The sequence below is a fragment of the Bufo bufo genome, chromosome 4 (genome assembly GCF_905171765.1).
Source record: "Bufo bufo chromosome 4, aBufBuf1.1, whole genome shotgun sequence".
In the NCBI taxonomy this organism is placed as follows: domain Eukaryota; kingdom Metazoa; phylum Chordata; class Amphibia; order Anura; family Bufonidae; genus Bufo; species Bufo bufo.
This window is the reverse complement of record NC_053392.1, coordinates 287,519,805-287,532,683: the sequence shown is the minus strand read 5'-3', so window position 1 is coordinate 287,532,683 and position 12,879 is coordinate 287,519,805. Positions and strand designations below refer to the sequence as shown.

Below are 12,879 nucleotides of genomic sequence, written 5' to 3'. Positions count from 1 at the left end.
GGATCCGCAGTGAAGATGCTCGTTACTCTGTACCCCAGAACCTCAATGACCTGAGGGCCACCCTACAAGAAGAGTAGGATGCCATGCCTAAGCAGATAAGTCAACTTGTGAACAGCATGAGACGTCGTTGTCAAGCTATAATTGATGCTCAGGGCCACATGACATTTTTGTGGGGGTATACCCACCACTGTTTGTTTCTGTTTCCATAAATTGTTTGAGATGAGGAAATCACCATTGAATGCTTCTACTTAAATGCCCTACTTTCATTATATAATATTACTGCAGCATGAATTCACCTGAAAGCCAAATATCCCTAACTTTTTGTGAGTAGTAAATATTATATATATATATATATATATATATATATATATATATATATATATATATATATATATACATACATATACACACACACACACACACACACACACATACATACATATATATACACACACACACACACACACACACACACACACACATACATACACACACTACTGAGAAAGAATTTGCCCCCTTAAAGATTTATTTTGTGTTTGCACGTGTTTCAGATTATCAAACAAATTGGAATATCAGACAAAGATAACCTGTGTAAATACAAATATGCAGTTTTTTTATTACGATTTCATGTATAAAAGGCAAAAAAAGCTATCCAAACCAAACTGGCCCCATGTGAAAAAGTAACTGCACACCAAACCTATAACTAGTTGTGCCACCCTTGGCAGCAACAACTGGCAATGAGTCTTTCAAATCTGTCTGCTTAAAGAGAACTTTTCACCTCTCCTGACATGTCTGTTTTCATAGCTTCATGCATTTCCCATGTAATAACAATTCTGGAGCATCTATTCTTATGGCTCCATGTTGTGTCATTCCTTCATTATTTCTACTAGAAGTTATGAATGAATTGCTATTAGCCTTCAGTAAGGGTACAGAGGGGAGGAAACCAGTTGGGGGTGTGTACCTGCAAAGTCTGAAAATGGCTGCACTGATTGGATAGGGTGAGACTGTGCAGGTACACCCCCCCAGCTGGTAACACCCCTCTGTACCCTTACTGAAGGCTAATAGCAATTCATTCATAACTTCTAGCAGGAATTATAAAGGAATGGCACAACATAGAGACATAAGAATAGATGCTACAGAATTGTTATTACATGGGGAAAATGCATGAAGCTATCAAAAAAGGCATGTTAGGAGTGGTGAAAGGTCCTCTTTAAGGTTATGCCACGGCTTCGTAACTGAATTTAAGTCCAGACTCAACTTGACTATATCACTCCAAAACCTTTTTTTTTTCCAGCCATTCAGTGTTGGACTTGCTTGTGTGCTTCGGATCACTGTCCCAAGTACACTTGAGCTTAAGGTTACAAACTGATGGGCGGACATTCTCCTTCTGGATTTTCTAGTAGAGAGCGCAACTCATGGTTCCACCAATTAGAACAAGTCGTCTAGGTCCTGAAGCAGCTGCAGACCGTCACACTACCACCACCATGTTTGACTGTCAGTATGATTATCTTTTTCTGATATGCTGTGCCAGTTTTACACCAGATTTATTGGGATGCACAACTTCCATGAAGTTCCACTTTTGTCTTGTCAGTTCACAGAATATTTTCCCAAAAGGCTTGGGGATTATCAAGCTGTTTTTTGACAAATGTGAGACGGGCCTTTTTTGTGTTCCTTTTGGTCAGCAGTGGTTTTCTCCTTGGAACTCTCACCCGGGTACCATTTTTGGTATCTTATTGTTGAATCATGAACACTGACCTTAACTGAGGCAAGTGAAGCCTGCAGTGCTTTAGATCTTGTTCTGGGTTCTTTTGTGACCTCCTAGATGAGTGGTAGATGAGCTCTTGGAGTAATTATGGTAGGACAGCCACTCCTGGGAAGGTTCACCAATGTTCCATGTTTTCTTCATTTGCGGATAATAGTTCTCACTGTGGTTCCCTGGAGTTCCAAAGTCTTAGAAATGGCTTTTTAATCTTTTCCAGACTGATAGATATCAATTATTTCTTTCTCATTAGTTATTGAATTTCTTCATATCAGGGCATGATGTGTTGCTTTTTGTGATCTTTTAGCCTACTCATGTTGTCAGACAGGTTCTATTTAAGTGATTTTTTTGACTCTACAAGTCTGACAGTAAATCAGGTCTAAGTGTGGCTAATGAAATAGACTTCAGGATTCCAAAAACTGTGATTAATTACAGTTAATTCAAGGAAGGGGGCAATTATTTTTTCATATAAGGCCAGGTAGTTTAGGATTGCTTTTTTCCCTTAATAAATTAAATCCTCCTTTAAAAACTGATGTTTGCATTTACTCAGGTTATCTTTGATATTCAAATTTGTTTGATGATCTGAAACATTTTAGGCTACTTTCACACCTGCGTTAGGTGCGGATCCGTCTGGTATCTGCACAGACGGATCCGCACCTATAAATGCAAACAATGGTATCCGTTCAGTACGGATCCGTCTGCATACACTTAGTCAAAAAAAGTCTAAGTCAAACGGATCCGTCCTGACTTACATTGAAAGTCAATGGGGGACGGATCCGTTTACAATTGCACCAATATTGTGTCAATGTAAACAGATCCGTCCCCATTGACTTACATTGTAAGTCAGGACGGATCCGTTTGGCTCCGCACCGCCAGGCGGACACCAAAACGCTTCAAGTAGCGTTTTGGTGTCCGCCTCCTGAGCGGGATGGAGGTGGAACGGAGCAAAACTGATGCATTCTGAACTGATCCGCATCCATTCAGAATGCATTGGGGCTAAACTGATCCGTTTGGGGCTGTTTGTGAGAGCCTTGAAGCAAGTCTTCAATGGATCAGTTTCATCAGTTTCACAGTGAATGGAAAAATTTAGCCAACTGAGCAACTCTAAGTAAAGCATGATCATCTGTGATAGACTTGCCAGGCCCAGAATTTCAAAAACTGGCAATTTTGTGTGGGTTTTCTCATGCAACAGTGTTGAGAGTACACAGAAAATGGTATGATGTAAGGAAAATATCCAGTCAAAAGGGATCCTGTGGACAAACACAAGTCTTCCACAAAAGCGTTCACAGGAGGATGTCCAGAAACGCTCTGATGAACAGGAGGGTACAGTCAAGCAAATTGCAGCCAAATACAACACTGGTGCTCCAACTAATGTGTCTGAATTCACAACAAATGTCCAGGTCAGATGAATCCGGATCTCTCTTTCACCATGTTGATGAGGAGGTCAGAAATGGCATAAGCAGCATGAATTAACTCTTCCTGACAGATAAAAGTTTAGTATAGGCAGACTAATGGTGTGGTGAAGGTTTTATTGGCACCCCATGGATATCCCGATAGCAATTTATGACATTCGATTTGTTCCTTTTACTGTACGTTTTGCATTCCAAAGGGTATAGCACTGTGAGTACTGGTTCTCACCAAAGAGATCCTGCTGAGGTATGCAGTCTTTGAGTCAAAGCTCTAGGAGGACAATATGCAAATGAGCTCTCATCCAAAAGGAAGAAAGCCATTTCTCTAGTGCCATCTATAGGTAGTTATCCAGTCAAGTCAATGCGAGACTCAAAAAAGCCATGAAACATGACTCAGTGTTTCAAGGTTGTTGTCCCTCATCGGTACAGAGCATGGTACCAATTGACCAAAGGATGCAGCTCTGGGGAGCTGAGATACCTGGCACTAGAGAGACATTTTTTCTTCCTTCTGGGTGACAGCTAATTTGCATACTTAAAATGAAGAATACAAACTATAACTTTATTACTGCAAAAATTTCAATCCTTGTTGCTCTATATCCTATTATTTACTATAAGATGCAATCTCAGACATTTTACCAATTCCATTACTTTAGTTCTTGCATCTTGGAAGAAGCATTACTATTAGACACTCGTGTTCTTCACGCCGTTCTGATACTTTTGGCCTTTGCAGTGTTTTAGCCTAAAGAACAGAACTAAATCTCCTCTGGGGTGGGAACATTAATTTCCGTATGTTTGTCACATAAAAGTGCTGTGATTAAAGAAAATTTGTAAATCCAGTTACATCTGCTCTTCAGATTATAACATAGAGAAATCCAAATGTCTTAGAAGAAGGGCGAAGAACACAAGTTTTATATGGTTCGGTCTTACTTCAAACTGTTCGCATTACAATCTGTAAAGCACGGGATAAAACTATGCAAAATGGTTGATAAAAAGCCAATGAAGCTTTGAAATTCTATGAATTTATTTGGATTTGCAATTCATATTATCAATATTCTCTGGGTAGCAAAGATGAGGGAAACCAGAAGGGAAGAGTAGAACTACTAATTAACTTTCAACTGGAACAACTATTTGTCCCCAAAGACACAAAAGGGAAACCCACTGAAAAGCAAGTTAATTAGTTACACAGTAAGTTCAAATCCAAAAAATTCATATGCATTTGTGGGGATTCATGTTTTCCAAAGTGAGATTAGGCTGCCAGAAAATTATCATTTCAATCATCTCAGGACAATAATATCTTTAAAGGATGTTCTTTTAGTCAAACACCTTGCAAGGAGCTGTTAACGCATGAATGTTTTACAAGTTATTATTACTTTTTATTAATTTTATACAGTTAATTCCCCATACAAGCAATAGGGAAATAACCAATGATTAAACATGCTCCAAATACAAGTTAATTTTGTCTTTTTCATAGTGTCCAATCTGTGGTAGAAAACAGAAATGTTCTTCAACTGATACCTTGCCTAAGGATATGGGATACAGCTAATGGAATCTCTGCACACATGCCATGCCAGAGAGATGGTTTATAGAGCCCAGAAAATTGTTCAAATCCATAGACAATAAACCTTACTATTTCCATGGTTTTAATGCCCTGAGTTCCCAGCACGTAATCTGGAAAATCAAGATGTTAGTTATTTGAACAAACATAACAGGGAGCAGGAGCTCCGATGAGCTGAAGTTATTGCTTCGCGAAGTCCACTTGGAACCTAACCCGAGTTCAGGAAATGTTTTTTTACAGTACAAATTAATTTGACTTCGCAAAGCAATAACTTCAGGTCATCAGAGCCAATATATTATAATACTGTACGGAGAAAAAAAAAAGCATTACTGACTTCACTGAATCCCCACCACTGCTGTTCTGACACTTACTGGGTTTTCGATCTCCTCTTTCTAATCCCGGCTGAACACACAGGAAACGGCAACAGCTGCCTGCTCAGTCACTGGCTAACAGGGGTTACCGCTACAGCTAGTGATTGGCTGAGCATGCCTCTCTGCCACCTCCTGCATGTCGAGCCAGGACCAGGAAGTGAAGATCAACATGGAACGGCAGCAATGAGGAATCAGTGAGGGCAGCAATGCAATTTTACCCCTTATATGACAAAATGTCATCCTGCCAGAAAACCCCCTTAGTACAGTGTTGTGAAAAATTAATTGTCCCTTTTTGATGTTCCCTAGCATTGAGCGTGAGTGCAGTTCTGACATGCATTTAGGATGCAGCTTTCAATGTAGCCAGTTTAGCAACCTCTTTAAAGGGGTTGTCCGGATTCAGAGCTAAACCCGGACATACCCATAATTTCACCCAGGCAGCCCCTCTGATGTTAGCATGAAATGTTCTGAAGCTCTCCCTTGCCCTGAGCAGGATCGTGCAGGGCAAGGGCTCTTTTATTTACTTCCGCCCAGCAGTGTGTTCGTTGAAGTCACCAGCTCTGATGGGCCGGCTTTAGCGATGCACTAGCGTTTTACAAGTTAGGGCAGCGCTGAAGCCCGCCCATCAGTGCCGGTGATGCCACCGGGCTCACTGAAGCCAGCTCTAAGGAGAGCCCGATTTGTCACCGGAACTCCAGAAAATACCTTTGCCTAACGCGATTCAGCGCAGGGCAAAGGAGAGCATCAGAGCATGAACTGCTCCGATGCTCAAGTCAGGGGGGCTGACTGGGTGAAAATGGGGATATAACCCCTTTAAACCCTGATGTTCTTCATAGTGTGAATTATTTAACTAATTTCAGCTAGCTACGATAAAAAACGAAATCCTAAAATGCATTTCGGAACTGCACTGTGTGCCAGCACCCTAAGGTTTCTCTACACAGCAGTCTTCAACCAGGCCCTGTGGAGCACAAGGCCTGCATTAATACTATTTGGTCATGTGGGTTGAAGAAGAAAAACACAACTTTGATTTAGCAGTGCGACAACCCTACACTCTAGAGATCATGTGTGGGATGTCCTAGGGGTCAGTTTCCCGTATGATAACATAATACGTATCATACTCTCATGCATTTCACAGACAAACGGTGGCATGTACAGACCACATCACAGTCACAAACCCATCACAAATGGAAGCCATGACAATAATGTGTACATAGGCTTAAAAGGGGTTATCCCACGAAAAATATTCTACAGTTTTCAAACCAGCACCTGGATCTGAATACTTTTGTAATTGCATGTAATTAAAAATTTTGCATAGCCACTGAGTTATTCAATACAATGTATCTGTATAGCGCCACCTGCTGTTTGTTCTTTTTCATATTTCTTTTACCTACTCCCTGAAAAGCCGCACATGCTCTGTTTCATCCTACTGTCTCCTGAGCTGTGATAGGGAGAGCATGGACACGCCCCCTTGGCTGCAGCAGAAAAAAAAAAGACACTCCCCTTGAGCTGCCAGCTTGATATAAATCTAGCAGAGCAATGAATGGGGAGATCTCTGGATCCATGTGAGGTACAGGGCTGGTTCTAGCTTTGTTAGAAAGAGATTGTCCTGTACTGTATGATGTCTGATTTTTATTTTTTACAGTCATGGGTTAACCCCTTAAATACAATTTTGGCAATCTGCTGCTTAGCAGGATATCATTTTATGAATAATGACTAATCTAGTAGCAGTCTAATGATATTTTAGAACTATAGCCTTAAAGGGGTTTTCAAGGGTTACAATGGTTTTACAGTAGTTACTGACCTTGTGTATATTTTCCCTATGCCTTTCCTTTATCAATTTAGATTCTCCTGATCTGTTTTCATCATGTAAACCAATCACTTTGGTTTCCCGACATCCTGTATATATCACTTCCTGATGTTCTATCCAACCAAACCCATGATGCACTTCTCCATTCTCTCACACAGCTCCAGCACTGCCCCTAACACCCAGCTAGTTTATAGCTCCTCCCACCCAGTTCCATAGACACCCCCCTATCACTGCCCCTAACAACACCCAGCTAGTTACATAGATACCCCCCTGTCACTGTCCCTGTTTTGACACATCAATGGACATAACGTCACAGGAAATAAAGAGCTGCTTAGACAAGGGGGACTGGGAATTTAAAGTGGCCCTGGGGAGAAAAAACTAAAAAAAAAACTAAACGTGGTCTTATTTTGTAGGCAGGTCCAAATTAACAGACAGGACAACACAAGTAGGTGGGGTTGACAATACCATAGTGCAAAATACCATCCCAGCAAAACCAAATAACACAGTGTATCACAATATACTGCCCCATAAGCAAGCCCTCTGTGGTGGCCATCAATAGTTACCATCTTCTGTCCACCTCCAGTTGTCTATGGAGCAGGGGGCTTAGGAGGTGAGGTGCAGGCCACAGAAGTTGAATTCAGGAGGGCATGTGCGGTCACTGTCTGGGTACATGAGTACCTGATTCTCACAGCATTAATTAATTACTGTTGAGAGCTCATTATGTACCCGGTCAGCGTCAGAGAGGAGCACATGGGTGGCCCCCTAGGGCATTGGCCCACCGGGAAATTCCCCTGTGGGGTCTATGGCCAATCTGTCCCTGTGCATGGACACGGTCAGCCCAGAACAGAAGTTAGGAGCAATAAAGGTGAAAGACATACAATACAAAATTACAGCTACCTTCATAAATGATTTTAAAGGATGGTGATGCAAACTAGAAAACCCCTTTAAATACACTCTGCATAGGACATTTTTAATCTAAAACAAAAACTAAGCCTTTCAAATAAAAAAAAGGGGCAATTACCTAAGACACTTTAATGCTAGCAGAAGAAATGTGATAATAGGGTAACAGGGAATATATAATTCTCTGTAGGAAGAATAACTCCTGTTAGAATTGCCTTTTACTTCTAAGAAACCAAAGCATTGGATAAAAAATAAAAGAAAGTCTAATTGACGTCATTGGGGATCAGTGGCCCTCCTGTTCGTAACACTCTGCAAACAGCACACCCTTGAAATCAGTCAGTAATGTAAATGCATCTGGCTATTCAGCATCAACAGAACAGGACTTCTTTAGAAAAATGGGAAACACTGCATACAAATCATGTCCTTCCAGTAAAAACAGGCATTCACAAGTACACTTATGTGTCAATCATGATGCACTTGGCCTTCTATGTAGCTAAAAAGAGCAAAAAGAAAAATATACTGTGAAAACACGTAAATCGATCTTCAGCGACTGCGAATGGCTCATTAAATCAGTTATGGTTCCTGCCTAGCACATGCCAAGCTCTTGTATTATTGAGCATTTCATGAGAGTCAGGCTGCAAACCTTCAAAAGCAGCCTTCGTAGTCCTGTTATTTTCGAGAAGCATAGGTTAATACATAAGAGCAGACGCCACTGGTTTCCTGATTGCAGTGTCAACGGCTAACATTCTCATGTGCCACAAAACGAGAGCCGATCAGACCATCTAGGACGTACTGTGTTACATTGCTAGGTCCTGGGTAGAGAAGAAGAAACTGGAACCTGCGGCTGACATATTATACAGCACAGCTTGGTGCAAGTAAGGGTAGCCCTTCATTTATATCCGATTTGATAATGCCAGTCTCACTTCTCACGTTTCGTCGTCTGTTACAAAGTGAAGCGATAAGGGGGAAAATATAAAAAAAAAGGGTCTCCAGGAGCAAAGCATTTTTATCCAGGAGGAAGATGTCGCCCTGGAGAAATATTGCCTGCCACTTAATTGTTTGCACTGACGGCGTGAAAAGAAATAGCAGGAAAACAATCTTACTTGATAACTGTGCCTTTGGCGCCCCCTGCTGTTGTAAGCATGACACGTGTGGTTAGACTGACGCGCAGATCATCTTCATCCAGTCCAAGGAGTGCAGAGCAGTATTCTAAAGATTTGCTGGATTTGTTCTTTAGTGTGCAGCCACCTGGTGTTTAATGCAAGATAAAAGGTCAGTAAAATACAGCGACATAACTGGTTAACAGCGCTCGGCATCTAGCCTACATCATAGGCATATGTCCAAAAAGATCCATTCTATAAAAATCTACTCTTTTCAACTTTTCTCCCTGTATATGATGAAATCGGCAAGCAGCTGGAAAACAACAACACAGCAAAAGTGTATTGTGCTCTACAGAAGAAAAACTGGGACTGAAAAGGATAGAGCGGTGCGTCTGCATGGAAAAGAACTGCACAGTGCCGCCATAGAAAGCAGACAACGCTTTAAGAGCGAACGACAGAAATGGGTTTCTGATGCGCAAAAATAATCCACTGCGATATACGCAGATAATGCCATCAGTCACACGCATGTCTGCCCGAACGACGCTCACAAAACCCTCTCCACATGGCACACACTAGGCCCAATGTCAGAGGAAGCCTACTAATCTATTAGTTTTCGGAGTGTGGGAAGAAAGCGGACTACCCAGAAGAAAAACATGCAAACACGGGAAGAATATATTTCCCCTAGATTGAAACCCTGGTACTGCAAGGTAACAGTACCAACCACTCTGCCCCCATACTGCTGTAATCAAATCTGATACTTCATTAAAGGGGTTCTCCGGGCTTTTAATATTGATGACTTATCCTCTCAGGATAGGTCATCAACAGGCCTTTTTTTTCTGGCGTTCCGCCACCTATTTTCGCCGACTCGCCCCGCCCCCCTTTAGTTACTGGGCCCAGCCGGCCCGCTGCTAGTGGCGTCGCTAGAGGGGGGCGAGGGGGGGCAATCGCCTCTCCCCCTATGTTGTTCTTTGCACCCCCGGGTGCCCCCCCCCCCCCCGCCGATTCTCCCAGGTGAATACTAATGAATACTAAAGCGCTCATTAGAACCGAAGGACCAGGAAGTGGTGAACGCTCTGTACTCACCACTTCCTGGTCCTCGGCTGTCGGCTGTGCAGGGCTGCGCACAGCGTGAGGGCGCTCTGTGACCTCACGCTGTGCGCGCCAGTTCAGAGCACAGTCGACTGAGGAGAAAGAAAATTGCAGGCGGCGTCCGTCCAGGAGCAGGAGAGGTAAGTGGTTTTTTATTTTATAAAAAATGGCTGCTGGGGGCATAATGGGGGCTAATTGGAGGCCTATGGTGGCTAATTGGAGGCCTATGGTGGCTAATTGGAGGCCTATGGGGGCTAATTGGAGGCCTATGGGGGCTAATTGGAGGCATATGGGGGCTAATTAGAATATTAGAGGCATAATGGGGGCTAATTAGGCATATGGGGGCTAATAAGAGGCATATGGGGGCTAATAAGAGGCATAATGGCGGCTAATGGGGGCTAATAAGAGGCATAATGTGGGCTAATGAGGCATAATTGCTTATAATGGGGGCTAATGAGGCATGAGGGCTGATATGGGGGCTAATGAGAGGCATGGGGGCTGATATGGGAGTGATGAGAGGCATAATGAGGGCTAATGAGAGGCATAATAACAGTGTCATCCACAGATGCCCCCATAACAGTGCGCCTGCGCACTGACGAGAGACAGAGAGAAGGGGAAAGAATCCGCAGAAGCAAGCAGAGGACGGCACAGCAGACGACGGAATAGCTGCTTTTGTAAGTAAATTGTTTTATTATAAATGTATCCCTGCATACCGCAATTCTCTCGTATTTTGTAATCTTATTTATATATACTTATTTTGTTTTTGCCCCCCCCATTTTTGACTTTGGCATCTTTGTGCCCCCCCCCCCTATATATTGTTCCTAGAGTCGCCACTGCCGCGGGCACTGGCAGCCTGGCTGTCACGACCGTCACTGGCAATTTTACTTGCATCCCTGTTCTCTAAAGGGGCGGTTTTAGGGGGCGGTCCTAGGGGGGGTAGGGGCGTGGCCAGGGGAGGGGGGGGGTGAGGTTCACCACCTTTTCTCGGAGAAAAAAAAGCCCTGGCTCATCAATATCAGATCGGCGGGGGTCCAACATCCGGCACACGCGCCAATCAGCTGTTTGAACGGAAGTCACACGCCACGAGTACGTGCCGTCTCCTGTCTCTCTTGCTGCTCGCCGCTGCCATGTCTATGGCGTCAGACAACTGCCAATCTGATATTCATGACCTACCGTTACTGAAGATCCCCTTCAGTAAAATGTACTGTACTATTACATGCCAGCCATTCTGCTTAGGATAACTTAACCCATGCTAAACAAATCATGAAGTTAGTCTACCTACATGCCGCTTAAAGGGCTTCTCCGCATTGGAAAATCCTTACTTGTTAGGCTAAATGCACACGATCAGGATTGCGCGCGGATTTGCGTGCGGAAAATCCGCACTGTAGGTCATGTACATTTTATTCTATGAGAATTTGAAATTCTCAGTGCACACAATGCGGATTTTTTCCGCGCGGATTTTGACCTGCAGTGCGGATTTTAAAATCTGCACCATGTCAATTTATTTTATTTTTCCTGACCGGATTTTCTTCATTCACTTAGTAAAATCCGCATGCAGAAAATCCGCATGCAAATCTGCACCAATTGATGCGGATTGACCGCACAGATTTGCCTGCGAACACCTGCGGATTTCAGTGCGGATGCGCCGCACATGAATCCTGAATGTGTGCATGTACCCTTAGAAGGGTACCTTGATAATAAGCAGATCATGCCATTCCCCACTCTGGTCAAGAGATGAGCAGTGGACTTTCCCTTCTGTTAAATCAGAATCCCCTAATAGGGTATGCCAAATGGGTTTTTAACCCTTTAAATGGATTATCCTATCTCAGCCTTTCATGGCCTAGATGGAAATAACTAGAGATGAGCGAATCGAAGTTGACGAAGTGGAATTCGATCCGAATTTCTGAAAAAAATAAAATTTGCACCAAATCCGAATTTAATCACGCTTCGTGGTAACGAATTGCAATTTTTTCCTAAAATGGCTGCTGCACATATTAGGACATGAAGCAAGGAACTCTGGGAACGAGGGATCACCCACAATGCCATGCATGCAGCCAATAAACAGCCAGCCCTGTGATGTCACAGCCCTATAAATACCCTCAGCCATCTTGGATTCAGCCATTTTCCAGTGTACTTAGCGCAGGGAGAGACGTCAGCAGGCGCTAGGGGCAGTGGTAGAAAATACTTTAAAACTTGTATTTTGCTGTATAGAAGTTCAGGGAAAGGATAGGGAGGAATTATTCCACAGTATTAAATCAGAACAGGGTTCAGTAGGGTAGTTTACAGTCTGGGTAATAGGAACAGTCCTATTACACCTTGCTGCACTGACTGGGGATCCAAATTGCCATTATACAGCTCTGTAATTCCAGCAAACCGTTCTTGTTATTGGGGTGCAAGTGCTGTTTGATATAGCCATTAACAGGGTTTATTACAAGGAAATATTTCTACGTCCTATTTGCCCTTCTGCGGTGCAGTTATATGTTCTAAGGCATTTTTGGCTTGTATTAGTGGACAAAAAAGGGCTTATTAGCCGTTGTGTGGTGAAGTGAGAAAATTACAGCCCTTTTAGGCGTGTATTAGTGGAAAAAAATATATATATTATTTGCTGTTCAGCAGTGCAGTTGTATGTTCTAAAGCTTTTTGTGGCGTGTATAAGTGGAAAAAAGTAAGGGCCTATTTGCCATTCAGCTGTACAGTTATATGTTCTAAAGACCTTTTTGGTGTGCATAAGTGGCAAAAAAATATATATTATTTGCCTTTCAGCGGTGCAGTTGTATGTTGTAAAGCCTTTTGTGGTGTGCGTAAATGGAAAAAAATAAGGGCCTATTTGCCGTTCAGGGGTGCAGTTATATGTTCTAAAGCCCTTTTTGGTGTGTATTAGTGGCACAAAAA

At 42.7% G+C, this 12,879-nt stretch overlaps 1 protein-coding gene across 5 annotated transcripts in view; it reads right to left on the bottom strand.

Moving 5' to 3' along the window:
* Positions 1-12,879, bottom strand: part of MYO6 (myosin VI) — a 262,279-nt gene that overhangs the window by 143,097 nt on the left and 106,303 nt on the right. For all 5 annotated transcript variants that reach the window (XM_040428669.1, XM_040428670.1, XM_040428671.1 and 2 more), the window contains exon 12: positions 8,902-9,046. In XM_040428669.1, the coding sequence (XP_040284603.1) occupies positions 8,902-9,046 (145 nt within the window). The remainder of the gene's footprint in view (positions 1-8,901; positions 9,047-12,879) is intronic.